The following is a 13,850-nucleotide window of genomic DNA, read 5'->3' on the forward strand; positions in this document are numbered from 1 at the left end:
TTTGGACATAACAGAAATGTTGTATGTATTATATAAAAAAAACATACAAGAGACATGTAAGCTAAGCCTTCTAAGGCACATGGGACATGCATGTTTCAAAGCACTTGCACTGTCTGATGTCATTGATACATGCAATGTGACACTTATTGAAAAAAGAAGCAAAGTCTGCCATGAGGAGGAGGAGGAAGGGGGGGTGAGGAGGAGAGGGAGAGGAGGAGGAGGAGGGGGAGAGGATGAGGAGAGAGGAGGACAGGAGGAGGAGAAGGAGGTGGAGATGGAGGAGAATAGCAGGAGGAGAGGAGGAGGATAGGGAGGAGAGGAGGAGGGGGAGGAGGAGGAGGAGGTGGAGAGAGAAGAGGAGTAGGGTGGAGGGGGAAGAGGAGGAGGAGGAGGAAAGGGGTAGAGGGAGAGGAGGAGAAGGAGCGAAGAGGACAGGAGGGGGAGGACAGGAGGAGGGTAGGAGAATAGCAGGAGGGGAGGAGGAGGAGGATAGGGAGAGGAGGAGAGGAGGAGGGGTAGAGGATGAGGAGCAGGATAGGGAGAGGAGGAGGAGGAAAGGGGAGGAGGAGAGAAGAGGACAGGAGGAGGAGGACAGGTGGAGGAGGGGAGGAGAATAGCAGGAGGGGAAGAGTAGAGGGCGAGAAGGGGATGACATGAGGAGGGGGAGAATGAGGAATGACCGATAGCAGCAGTGAATATATTTAGTTATCAAGTGGAGATTTCTCCACAATCAGTCTCACGATAGCACATTGGTATTAGTCTGTGACAAATACCAAAGCTAAACAGGGCTTGGCTTGGCTAAGACCCTGGATAGGAGACCAAAAGTGTAGTTGTAGGTAAACCAGCTGTCCAGTAGGAAGTGCTTCCCAGCCTTAAACATGGAAACTCAGAAATTAAAATGTATATACAAATGTTGTATTTTTCTTATAGTAATTGTCATATTTTTTTATATGTTGACTTGTAAAAAAAAACGTGAAACCTATAAGGAAAGCATTTATTTTGTAGAGGTTACATTCTCAGAACATACACTTTCCAATAATATTCATAGATGGCTCATTTATTTCATGAATATTGTCTCAAATATGTCATACCATATCATGTATTCAATTGTGTATGTCATATAATGCTTATAAGTTAACACATATACAAATACACCACGGACATATAAGGAAAAACATATATTAAATCTTACCAGAGCCTTAGTAGATGACTTATTAGATTTTTGTACAAATAATCTTCTTCTGCCATTCAAGAAGTAATCCCCTGTGGCTCAGTTGGTAGAGCATAGCACTTGCAATGCCAGGGTTGTGGGTTTGATTCCCACCAGGGACTAGCATGAAAATGTACAGAATGCATTCACTACTGTAAGTTATTCCAGATAGTTTGTTTTTAACATGTTAGTCATTTAGCAGATGCTCTTATCCAGAGTGACTTACAGGAGCAATTAGGGTGAAGTGCCTTGCGCAAGGGCACATCGACAGATTTTCCCCCTAGTCGGCTCAGGGAGAAAAACCAGCAACCTTTCGGTTACTGGCCTAACGCTCTTAGAGCCTCTCTAAAATATACTCTTTAGTATTAAGTGGATAAAACCCTAAACATGTCCTCTCCTCTGTCTTGTCCCTAGGTGAGCACCTGCGGATCTGTCCCCAGGGGTACACCTGCTGTACCAGTGCCATGGAGGAGACCCTGTCCAACCTGAGTCGCAGGGAGTTTGAGGGGCTGGTCAGAGAGGCAGGGCGCTCGCTACAGGCCTCCCTCAACACACAGTACAGGAGCTTCGACAGTGAGTAGCCACAGAGAACTCATACTCTCCTCTATACTGACAATACACTCACAGATGCACGCATGCACGCACTTACACACAAACCCTCATAAAATGAACATGGGCATCTACTCTGTCTGTCAGTTGTTTAACGAGAGGATAGGGCAAGTGTTGACGTGGTCTCAGATAAATAAACAAACCAAATAATTGTCCACACGTCAGAAAGACACGCTGAGCTGTCAACCTGAAGGGGAAAGGAGGTCACTAGACATTGGGATAATAACACTAGACATTGGGATAATAACACTAGACATTGGGATAATAACACTAGACATTGGGATAATAACACTAGACATTGGGATAATAACACTAGACATTGGGATAATAACACTAGACATTGGGATAATAACACTAGACATTGGGATAATAACACTAGACATTGGGATAATAACACTAGACATTGGGATAATAACACTAGACATTGGGATAATAACACTAGACATTGGGATAATAACACTAGACATTGGGATAATAACACTAGACATTGGGATAATAACACTAGACATTGGGATAATAACACTAGACATTGGGATAATAACACTAGACATTGGGATAATAACACTAGACATTGGGATAATAACACTAGACATTGGGATAATAACACTAGACATTGGGATAATAACACTAGACATTGGGATAATAACACTAGACATTGGGATAATAACACTAGACATTGGGATAATAACACTAGACATTGGGATAATAACACTAGACATTGGGATAATAACACTAGACATTGGGATAATAACACTAGACATTGGGATAATAACACTAGACATTGGGATAATAACACTAGACATTGGGATAATAACACTAGACATTGGGATAATAACACTAGACATTGGGATAATAACACTAGACATTGGGATAATAACACTAGACATTGGGATAATAACACTAGACATTGGGATAATAACACTAGACATTGGGATAATACCACTAGACATTGGGATAATACCACTAGACATTGGGATAATAACACTAGACATTGGGATAATAACACTAGACAATTGTGTATTTGTGTCAAAATGCTGATACTTCCTGACATTTCTTAAGCGCTGCCTGTCTTGACACCAAGAGTTGTAGTTGCGTGCAATCTTTTCAACAACTGGATGACCTTGATAGTGTCCTTGACTTGTTCTGCGAATTTTGAAGACATTACTGCAATCTTTGACCCATCACTAATAAACTCTATTTATATAAATGAATCAAAATAGTCCTGAGGCCCCAGCTACAGTAGCACTATGGAGCCGGAGGATACTGTACCCAGATGACAGCAACTGATGACGCCTGAAACACGGCTGTTTGCTCGGGAAAATAAATCTCCCACAAAGTAATCTGGACATCCATCCATCCATCCATCCATCCATCCATCCATCCATCTGATTAACATAAGATTAAAACAGGATGTGGGGATGATGGCATGCAGTCATATTTCCTGTCTTGATGGGCCCTAGCTGTCATCAGAGTGGTAGAGACAGAGACAGGTAGACATAGACAGGAGAGGGGAAGGTGGGCCGCTGGGAGACAGAGTTATGATTGGCTGTGGTAATGAGTCTGGGAACATAGTAGACACTGTGGTGTGGAAGAGGGAGGGGTGAAATGTGATAAGCTGTCCCCCCTCCTCTCCTCCACCCCATCTACCCCCACAGGCCGGGATGCTGGCCCTGCTAATGAGCATTTGACCCAATGAGGAGAGTGGCTGCCAGAAGCATCACTTCACCACACATCAGAGTAATGAGACAGAGAGAGAGAGGGAGAGAGAGGGCAGAGAAGGGTGAAGCAGGTAGGTAGTGGAAGAGAGAGGGACAGAAAGAGGGAGGGGGGAATGATGGATTGATTAGAGTTAGTGGAGGGCGATATGGAGAAAGAGAGAGAAAAAAGAGAAAGTGAAAAGGGAGGAGAGAATAAAGAGAAAGAGGGGGTTGTGAAAGGGTATGGTGATATGAGTCAGGCAGTGTGTGTCAGATAGGGAGTTCCAGTACATTTTTCTCCTGCTTTCTATACTTCCTAAACGGCTGGGCTGCTCTGATTTATGGAGTGAGATAAAATCAGTGTGACTGATATGTGTGATATACGCCTTGGCAGAGTTAGCCTAGCTTAGCAACAGGAGGAAGGTGTGGGCCACACAACAACAAGGACACCGTCACACACAGGGGCTGGGCTGGCAGAACAGTATAGAGCAGGGTTTTCCAAACTCTATCCTGGGGACCCCAAGGGGTGCACGTTTTGTTTTTTGCCCTAGCACTACACAGCTAATTCAAATAATTAACTAATCAACTTGATTATTTGAATTAGCTGTGTAGTGCTAGGGCAAAAAACAAAACGTGAACCCCTTGGGGTCCCGAGGACCGAGTTTGGGAAATGCTGGTATAGAGCTAGTCCAGCTGCATACACAACCCCTGCCCCCTCCTCCTCTCCCTCAACATCAGGAGGTTACAGCCACAGAGACAGAGGGAGGCCAGATGTTGGTGAGGATGAAGCAATCCATCAAAGAGGAACCTAGAGCTACAGCTACATGAAGCAGCGATAGAGAGAGGAGGAAATGGAAGTGTGCAGGTGATGTTTCAAGTCCATTTGGTATGATTGCAGCTGTGTCTTCCGTAGACTACAGCAGATGAACAGGAGCAGTAGGTAGCAGCAGTAGCAGTAGAAAACAGAGCAGCAGTAGGAGCAATAGAAACGGAATGAACATAAAATCGAGGAGAGGAGTGGCGGTAAGAGTTGCATGGCCATCTGGTTGTGTTTAGGGTTGCCGGGCGTGGGCCCTGGACTCACTCAGCTAAATGCAGGTTTTTACTGCTTCTCCACAGCAGCAGCGGCACTCACAGGCCCCGGCCCAGGCCCAGGCCCTCCGCCTGTCTCCAGCATTCAATCCCTCAGATTAGCGGGATTGCCAGAGATAGTCTCCCCTCCCTAACCCTCCCTCTACGGGGGTCAGCTCCAGCAGCAGGGAGCAGCCCAGTCATTGTGTCAGCAGAATGGGAGGTGACAGAGTTTTATTACATTCCCCCCTGACACTGTAACTCTCAGTATCCACTGCTTTATTGGAAGGCTCAATAAGGAGGTATGTAGGACAATGGTATAGTCCGTTGTTATTTTAGTTTTTCTCTCTTCCTCTCACTTTACCCGCGAAGTGCTGTTAACTGAACTGCAGCTGAGACGGTGCTCTACAGTTCTACGGTTGAGTTCCCAGGTTCTCACAGTGTCTATAGTTTGTTTGTCAGGCATGCTAGAACACTCCTCCTTGTTTGTCACACTGGGCCAAATCGATCTGCTCATTCCCACGCTCCCATTTATTTGTTTATTTATGTAGCACGAAAAGCTTACCCACTAAGCACAGACATAATTTCAACATCTAGTTTTGATTTACATTTGGTTGTGATTTCAGCCAGAAATCAACAATAAATGTCACCATGTCAATGTATTTAGGTTCAAAATTGGGTAAAAAAAAAAAGAAGAAAATCGTTTTTCACGTTGATTCAACGCCATCACTTTTTGGGGGTTTTTGATTTTTTTCCACTTTTGATTCAACCAGTTTTTGCCCAGTGGGTAGTGACTTTGGTTTTTGGAGAACACAAATCAATCATACGTCTGGGTGCCAAATGGGAGGACAGTTGGATCTGTACTTTACAGTCTAGCTAATCTCATGACAGCCTAATTTGGTTCTGGGTGCTAATATTCAAATCAAATTACATTTTACAATTATGATTATTACAATACATCAACCTTACAGTGAAATGCATACTTACGAGCTCCTAAACAACAATGCCGTTTTTTTTTTAAATGAGTAAGAATAAGAAACAATAGCGAGACTATACACAGGGGGGGTACCGGTACGGTAGCACCGGTTAGTTGAGGTAATATGTACATGTAGGTAGAGTTATTAAAGTGACTATGCATAGATGATAACAACAAAGAGTAGCAGCAGCGTAAAAGAGGGGGTGGCAATGCAAATAGTCTGGGTAGCCATTTTATTAGATGTTCTGGAGTCTTATGGCAATGGGGTAGAAGCTGTTTAGAAGCCTCTAGGGAGTTTTTCCTAGCCACCGTGCTTCTACACCTGCATTGCTTGCTGTTTGGGGTTTTAGGCTGGGTTTCTGTACAGCACTTTGAGATATCAGCTGATGTACGAAGGGCTATACCTAAATAAATTTGATTTGATTTTGGAACTAGACTTGATGTACTGGGTGATGTACTGGGCCATATGCACTACCCTCTGCAGTGCCTTGCAGTCGGAGGCTGAGCAGTTGCCATACCAGGCAGTGATGCAACCAGTGCTCTCGATGGTGCAGCTGTAGAACCTTTTGAGGATCTGAGGACCCATGACAAATCTTTTCAGTCTCCTGAGGGGGAATAGGTTTTGTTGTGCCCTCTTCACTACCTATTGTATATCTGTGTGTTGGTGGTGATATGCTCACATTCTATGGGATCTACTGTACTTAAAGTAGTGGCCATTTAGCTGTACTTTATCTGAGCCTGTGTTCACTCTGTGGGCAGAGACCAGCAGCACTGGGAAGGCTAAGCTTGGTTTTTGGGGTTTGATGTCACACAATGCTTTGAATCGCCAACATACTGTACAGTAAAACTGACTAACTGCAGCCTCCATTTTGATTTGGGTGGAGAGGGGCGGCGCAGGGCGGCACAGTAGACCGGTACCGAGGCCCAGAAGGTGCTGTTTCTCCTGACCGACAGGTAGTGATGGAACTAATGGTGTAATGGCTGACAGCTGGAGACCAAACAGATGAAAAGAGAGTGAGAGAGGAAAAACAAAAAGGGTAAAGACAAAAAGGAAAGGAGAGAATGAAAGTTAGGGATAGAGTGTGAGGGGAAGAAGGGGAAGGGTTTATACATGCAGGTAACTATCAATATGAATGAGCCTTTTAGGTACTGTATAATAGACCATAGGGCTGTAGCAGTCAAGTATCTAACTGCTATTGATAATCTCTTTTATCATCTCAGTGTTTGATTGTTCGGTCGCCTCAAGTTCACAGGTCACTTCCTGTTTGCACAAGTAAAGGAATGGCTCTCCTCTCGCTCTAGGCTCGCCAGGCCCTGTATTAAGGGGTCTGTGGAAAAGGCATTGACACGTTCTGCACCTGTCCAATAGGTAAAACGGACTATTCCAGTATTTGACTCCTCGTCTCTCTTTCTCCTCTCTCCTCAGCGTACTTCACAGACCTCTTGAACAGATCCGAGCGTTCCCTTCAAGAGTCCTTCCTGGCCACGCTGGGCTCTCTCTACTCCAAGAACGCCCCTGTGTTCCAGGACCTGTACGCTGACCTGCGTCGCTACTACCGTGGCTCCGCTGTCAACCTGGAGGAGACGCTCAACGACTTCTGGGCACGGCTGCTGGAGCGACTGTTCAAGGCCTCCTCCCTCCCACAGTACACTCTCACTGATGACTACCTGGAGTGTGTGGCCAAGCAAACGGAGACCCTGCGGCCCTTTGGGGACGTCCCCCGTGACCTCAAGCCCAAGGTCACCAGGGCCTTCGTGGCGGCGCGGTCATTCGTCCAGGGCTTGACTGTCAGTGGGGAGGTGGTCCGCAAAGTCTCCCAGGTACTGTTATAGTAGAGACCTGTGCTGTTTCACGTGTTGCTACCGCTGAGAAATATGGCAGTGCTTTTTATTCCTGATATTACCACCTCACATCCACCACACCGTCAACCATTAAACACCCTGCACACACATAATCGCTGTCAACTAGTTGAAATTGGGATTGTTATGTAAATCACTGAGTAAGTTCCTTGCGTAAATCTGTCACAGAAAGAAAATGCCCTGGGTGTGTAATTTTCACTCCTAGGCAGTGTGTTTAACCTTGGTTACCCTGGTGAAAACATATGCATACTGTAGATGGATAGAGCACAGTAGGGGCGTGCCTCAGTAGGGGCGTGCCTCAGTAGGGGCGTGCCTCAGTAGGGGCGTGCCTCAGTAGGGCGTGCCTCAGTAAGGGCGTGCCTCAATAGGGGCGTGCCTCAGTAGGGGCGTGCCTCAGTAGGGGCCTGCCTCAGTAGGGGCCTGCCTCAGTAGGGGCATGCCTCAGTAGGGGCTTGTCTCAGTAAGTGCTTGTCTCAGTAGGGATGGGTAAAGGGCTGCTGTGCATTGCCCCAGCAACAGGGTGTGTGAGGGGCGGATGAAACATGTGAGCGAGGCTAGCTTAAAAAACATTTCCCATCAGGAGTGAATTACAAAGAAACCTGGCCCCTCCGACCCCTGTCCCTGTTCCTTCAGCCACAGTCTACTGGCCGACTACTTGGCCAGTCTACATTTAGCCTTTATTGGATGAAAGTAAGGCATTTTAGGGACATGTCTCTATCTCTTTGGATGGTAGCAGTGGAACGTGCCCAGTGCCTGTTTCATATGACAACTTTTATGATGCTTTTATTGGTATAGAGAATCACAAAAGCACATTCTTGGAAAGAGGAAGGAGCCTTTGAGAAATATTTAGGTTTTATGTTCATTTAAATGTAACATCAATATGAAAGTACGTTTAGCCTACAAATATCTAATGTGTAATCTGTTGTGTCTTTTAGTGGATCGCTGTGTATTTTTGCGTTACTTATCGAACATACACAAGCTATTTACACAAACACCAGAGAGGGCAATAGCCACGTACAGGAATCCTGTGGGCTCTCACTCCCTTCTTCCTAAAAATAACCACCATTTCAAACCGCTCTTTATGTTGGCACAAAGAGGCTGGAGTCTGGCCCATTTAAATACAGACTTTATTTACAGCACGGTGCCACCAGCTTTACAACTTTTAAATAGAACACAGGGAGAGGGAGATAGAAGTGTAGAGGAGGAGGTATAGAGAGATGAAAGGGAGTGTGTGAGAGAAGCTGAGAGAGAGGATCTGAGAGAGAGAAAGAGAGTGAGAGAGAGAGAGGATGGATGGAATAATCCCTTTGAGCTATGGTTGATTACTGTTGTTACTGTCAGTGACAGTGGCTGATGTAACAATATGGCATCATGGGTGTCTGTCCTGTCACTGATCTTAATTTATCAGCACCATTACCTGTCCGCTCCGCTCCGCTCTGCTCCACTCCACCTCCTGTTGTCACACTGTGTAGGAGATTTAACACTGTGGGATGTCACAATCAATTGGTGACATTCGGACATATTAGGAAGCTGGTTGTCTGTGTACATTAAGCCCTGTTGATGGGTTCCTGTGAAGTCTGTTAATACAAGGACCGGTTTGTAATGACACAGCTTTAATCTTGTTAGCTGTTCAGTCTCCTTGTGAAGTTCTTAATGGTCTCCCATTCTAGACAGCATAAGCTCGCTCTTATCCTTTTAAGGAGCTACATTTGAAGCTGCATTCTGGGAAAATGACATGGTCCTCCTCCGAATGCTTCAATAGTGCGAGATTATTCTTGGAAATGATAGCCAACTCTTGTAACAGTTAGCATCCTTTAGGAAACATCTACACCAACATATCCGTTTATCTATCCCTTACCGAACCCCTCTTATGCATTAGCTGCATGGTATTGTTGCTGTTTCATGTTGCAAAATGCGCACTACATAATCATAATCAATACATGATAATCATGATCATAGTACATGTTTTAACCACACATATACAGTGGGGCCCGACATTATTGACACCGTTGATAAAGATGAGTGATAATGACTCTATAAAATAAATCATCCCAATACTGAGCTATGTGCATGTTCAAAAACAATTAGAAAGTACAGTGGGGCAAAAAAGTATTTAGTCAGCCACCAATTGTGCAAGTTCTCCCACTTAAAAAGATGAGAGAGGCCTGTCATTTTCATCATAGGTACACGTCAACTATGACAAATAAAATGAGAAAATAAATCCAGAAAATCACATTGTAGGATTTTCAATGAATTTATTTGCAAATTATGGTGGAAAATAAGTATTTGGTCGATAACAAATGTTTATCTCAATACTTTGTTAAATACCCTTTGTTGGCAATGACAGAGATCAAACGTTTTCTGTAAGTCTTCACAAGGTTTTCACACACTGTTGCTGGTATTTTGGCCCATTCCTCCATGCAGATCTCCTCTAGAGCAGTGCTGTTTTGGGGCTGTTGTTGGGCAACACAGACTTTCAACTCCCGCCAAAGATTTTCTATGGGGTTGAGATCTGGAGACTGGCTAGGCCACTCCAGGACCTTGAAATGCTTCTTACGAAGTCACTCCTCTGTTGCCCGGGCGGTGTGTTTGGGATCATTGTCATGCTGAAAAACCCAGCAACGTTTCACCTTCAATGCCCTTGCTGATGGAAGGAGGTTTTCACTCAAAATCTCACGATACATGGCCCCATTCATTCTTTCCTTTACACAGATCAGTCGTCCTGGTCCCTTTGCAGAAAAACATCCCCAAAGCATGATGTTTCCACCCCCATGCTTCATAGTAGGTATTATGTTCTTTGGATGCAACTCGGCATTCTTTGTCCTCCAAACACAACGAGTTGAGTTTTTACCAAAAAGTTATATTTTGGTTTCATCTGACCATATGACATTCTCCCAATCTTCTTCTGGATCATCCAAATGCTCTCTAGCAAACTTCAGATGGGCCTGGACATGTACTGGCTTAAGCAGGGGGACACGTCTGGCACTGCAGGATTTGAGTCCCTGGCGGCGTAGTGTGTTACTGATGGTAGGCTTTGTTACTTTGGTCCCAGCTCTCTGCAGGTCATTCACTAGGTCCCCCCGTGTGGTTCTGCAATTTTTGCTCACCGTTCTTGTGATAATTTTGACCCCACGGGGTGAGGGTCAGTGTAATTGCTCCCACAGTTGATTTCTTCAAACCAAGCTGCTTACCTATTGCAGATTCAGTCTTCCCAGCCTGGTGCAGGTCTACAATTTTGTTTCTGGTGTCTTGGCCATAGTGGAGTTTGGAGTGTGACTGTTTGAGGTTGTGGACAGGTGTCTTTTATACTGATAACAAGTTCAAACAGGTGCCATTAATACAGGTAACGAGTGGAGGACAGAGGAGCCCCTTAAAGAATAAGTTACAGGTCTGTGAGAGCCAGAAATCTTGCTTGTTTGTAGGTGACCAAAGAAATCCTACAATGTGATTTTCTGGATTTTTTTTTTCTTTGCATCTTTTTTTTCTTCTCATTTTGTCTGTCATAGTTGAAGTGCACCTATGATGAAAATTACAGGCCTCTCATCTTTTTAAGTGGGAGAACTTGCACAATTGGTGGCTGACTAAATACTTCTTTGCCCCACTGTATATTACTTTATACTAATGCAATTGCTTAGAGAAAGAGAGTTTAACAAGTTATATTTATTTTTGCAAAAAGGCAGGAGTCAATTATTTATACCTCTAAAGAGTCTTATAAATAATGTAGTCTCATTACTCCTCACAGTTAAAAAGATGCAAAGCTCCTTGATGATGATGATGGGTGTGCCCCTCCAGGTTCCTCTGAGCCCAGAGTGTACCCGTGCTATGATGAAGCTTGTGTACTGCCCCCACTGTAGAGGCCTGGCCTCCGTCAAGCCCTGTGCCAACTACTGCAGAAACGTCATGAAGGGCTGCCTTGCCAACCAGGCCGACCTGGACACCGAGTGGCAGAACCTCGTCGGTGAGAGAAACACACGTGCACTCACACATGCCCACACACACACAACACACACAAATAAGCACACACTCTCACAGTCTTTTCCTCGATTCTCTTCCCTGTCTCTATTGTCCAGACACCATGCTGCAGGTGGCGTCTAGTTTCAGTGCTGACCCCAGTGTGGATGTGGTCATCTACTCCCTCCCCATCCGCATCTCAGAGGCCATCCTCTACATGCAGGAGAACACAGAGGTCTTCACCAGCAAGGTCAGTTCAACCAGCACCAAACCCTGACTAAACCTTCTCACTCCCACTCATGGCCCATTCTCTTCAGTGTTAGATGTGTCTAAAGGTGTGGGTTTCATTGTGTGTTTGGTGGTAGGTGTTCCAGGCCTGTGGGACCCCCAGGGTGGCAGACACACAGAGCTCAGGGTCTGAGGAGAGAAAGAAGAGAGTGAACCCTGCCAGCACCGCAATGGAGTACAAACCCAGCCCCACTGTAGGGGTCCCACTGGAGATGCAGGTGTGTGTGTCATTAGAACTGCAGGACATCCTCTCTGTCTTGTGTGTGTGTGTGTGCTGAGTATTCAAACTATGTCTTATCTCTCCTAGATATCTGATGTGTCTAGTAAGCTGCGGGAGATGCAGCAGTACTGGGTCCAGCTGCCAGCTGCTCTGTGCAATAGTAAAGTGGCAGCAGGAGCAGCTGGTGACAAGTGCTGGAATGGCATGACCAAGGCCAGGTATGATGAGAACCTGTCCAGTGTTTTAGCTGTCTGGCAGAGACAGACTGTTAATGACACATTGTCAACAGTAATATGTAGAATATCATCCCCTAAACATAGTATACTATTCCTCCTCACCTGTCTGAGAACATCTGTACAGTGCTGGATGTGAATTGCTCAGGTAACCCTGAGATGCACTTTAGAACCAGGATGAACATGCTAACCATTCACACAGCAGCAGACAGTGCACAGAGACACAGCACTGCCTATTAGTCATGTAACACTCTCTCTGGTTAGAGTGAATCCCCCAAGACCCTCTGTATCTCAGTCTGAAATGGCCTCCCCTTCCCCTCACCCCCTTTTGTGCTATTCAACTAAATTGATTATTGAGCAGTTTACCTCCCTTTCTGCAGTGCCACAACTCCTCCCTTGTTGGATTGAGATTGGGCAATTTGATTTATAGTGGGCTGTTGACTCTGAAATATGTGACAGACTATGTCATAAAAAATGTATGTACTTGTGGGTTCATGGGTGTGTTTGTGATAGTTTTTCAAGCAGCATGTCCAATGCTGATATAAATGTGTGAGGGTGTGTGAGTTTGTGTGCATAAATGTGTGTAGCTAGATTTACATCCAATTGGCAACAGATTTTCATGGGAATATTCTAAAATCCACATAAAGGAAACTGCGCATTTTCCCACCAGTGGTGTATTTCCACCAAACTGACTTGTCGCGGATAAAAATCAGTGCGTGATGACATAGTGCACACAAAATGTTTTCATGTACCGAATAAAAATCGAATGTTCAATATGTTTCCATCGCATTTTCAACTCTACCGATAGTTTTTTTCACAAAAACTATAGCAAATGTGCCCACTTTGGTCTTGGCACATGCACTCCAGCCAACAGATCGCTGATACAGTGCAGGTAGGCTGTGCAGGTAGGCTGTGCAGGTAGACTGTGCAGGTAGGCTGTGCAGGTAGGCCAGTCTACATTATGATTATTATGGAACAGCACAATAATAGTTTTATTTGCCAAACGGCAGCCAAGCCTCGATGATCATTTCACCAGAATAAGACCCTTGATATTTATTGGAACTGAGCATCAAGCTCATCACCGTGCACTTTCACCACCCTGTGAAGTTCATCATAACTTATTTCATCTGTAATAAACTGCATGCTTTCCCGAGTTGTAGTGGGTGGACCACACACCATGTTATCGTGTGACTCCAAGTTTACCTCTATATGAAGGTTATTATATCAATATTTCAAATCAAAATGTATTGGTCGCATACACATATTTAGCAGGTGGGTTTGCAGGTGTAGATAAATGCTTGTGTACATCGCTCCAACAGTGCAGTAATATCTGACAATAAACAACGCCATTTCTCACATAATTAATTTGACAGACTATCCCACCATGTTGAATGAAGAAATTATCTATCAAATTGTACAGCAACGTCTTGCTTCCATCACACCTGTCGTGATACGGTATTCAGCGCTTAATTTGTAAATCGGCAATAGATAGTGAGCGCGAGAGGGGGTTATCCAGTGGACTCGAGGTACCGGAACGCATGAGAAAAACAGTGACAAACAACGTAGCAGCAGCGCAGCAGACCAAGTATCCTACTAGCTATGGGGGTGCAACTGACAGCGTTCTCTAAGGTGCTGATTCATTCAAAGCATTTTAGACGTCCCTGTAGAACACCCGCCATAGGTATAGCCTATAGTATGCCCACATACTAGATTATGGCCCTGGGGTTTACACAAA

At 44.9% G+C, this 13,850-nt stretch overlaps 1 protein-coding gene and 1 non-coding gene across 2 annotated transcripts in view; both read left to right on the top strand.

Annotated features, from left to right (window-relative positions):
* Positions 1 to 13,850, top strand: part of LOC118390759 (glypican-1-like) — a 52,726-nt gene that overhangs the window by 35,749 nt on the left and 3,127 nt on the right. The window contains exons 2-7 of the mRNA XM_035781473.2: positions 1,625 to 1,783; positions 6,990 to 7,384; positions 11,216 to 11,381; positions 11,494 to 11,624; positions 11,740 to 11,880; positions 11,970 to 12,100. Of these exons, the coding sequence (XP_035637366.1) occupies positions 1,625 to 1,783; positions 6,990 to 7,384; positions 11,216 to 11,381; positions 11,494 to 11,624; positions 11,740 to 11,880; positions 11,970 to 12,100 (1,123 nt within the window). The remainder of the gene's footprint in view (positions 1 to 1,624; positions 1,784 to 6,989; positions 7,385 to 11,215; positions 11,382 to 11,493; positions 11,625 to 11,739; positions 11,881 to 11,969; positions 12,101 to 13,850) is intronic.
* On the top strand, positions 1,259 to 1,332 carry trnaa-ugc (transfer RNA alanine (anticodon UGC)). The gene has a single exon. It is a non-coding gene; the product is annotated as a tRNA-Ala (tRNA).

This window comes from Oncorhynchus keta, chromosome 1 (assembly GCF_023373465.1).
Source record: "Oncorhynchus keta strain PuntledgeMale-10-30-2019 chromosome 1, Oket_V2, whole genome shotgun sequence".
Classification (NCBI taxonomy): domain Eukaryota; kingdom Metazoa; phylum Chordata; class Actinopteri; order Salmoniformes; family Salmonidae; genus Oncorhynchus; species Oncorhynchus keta.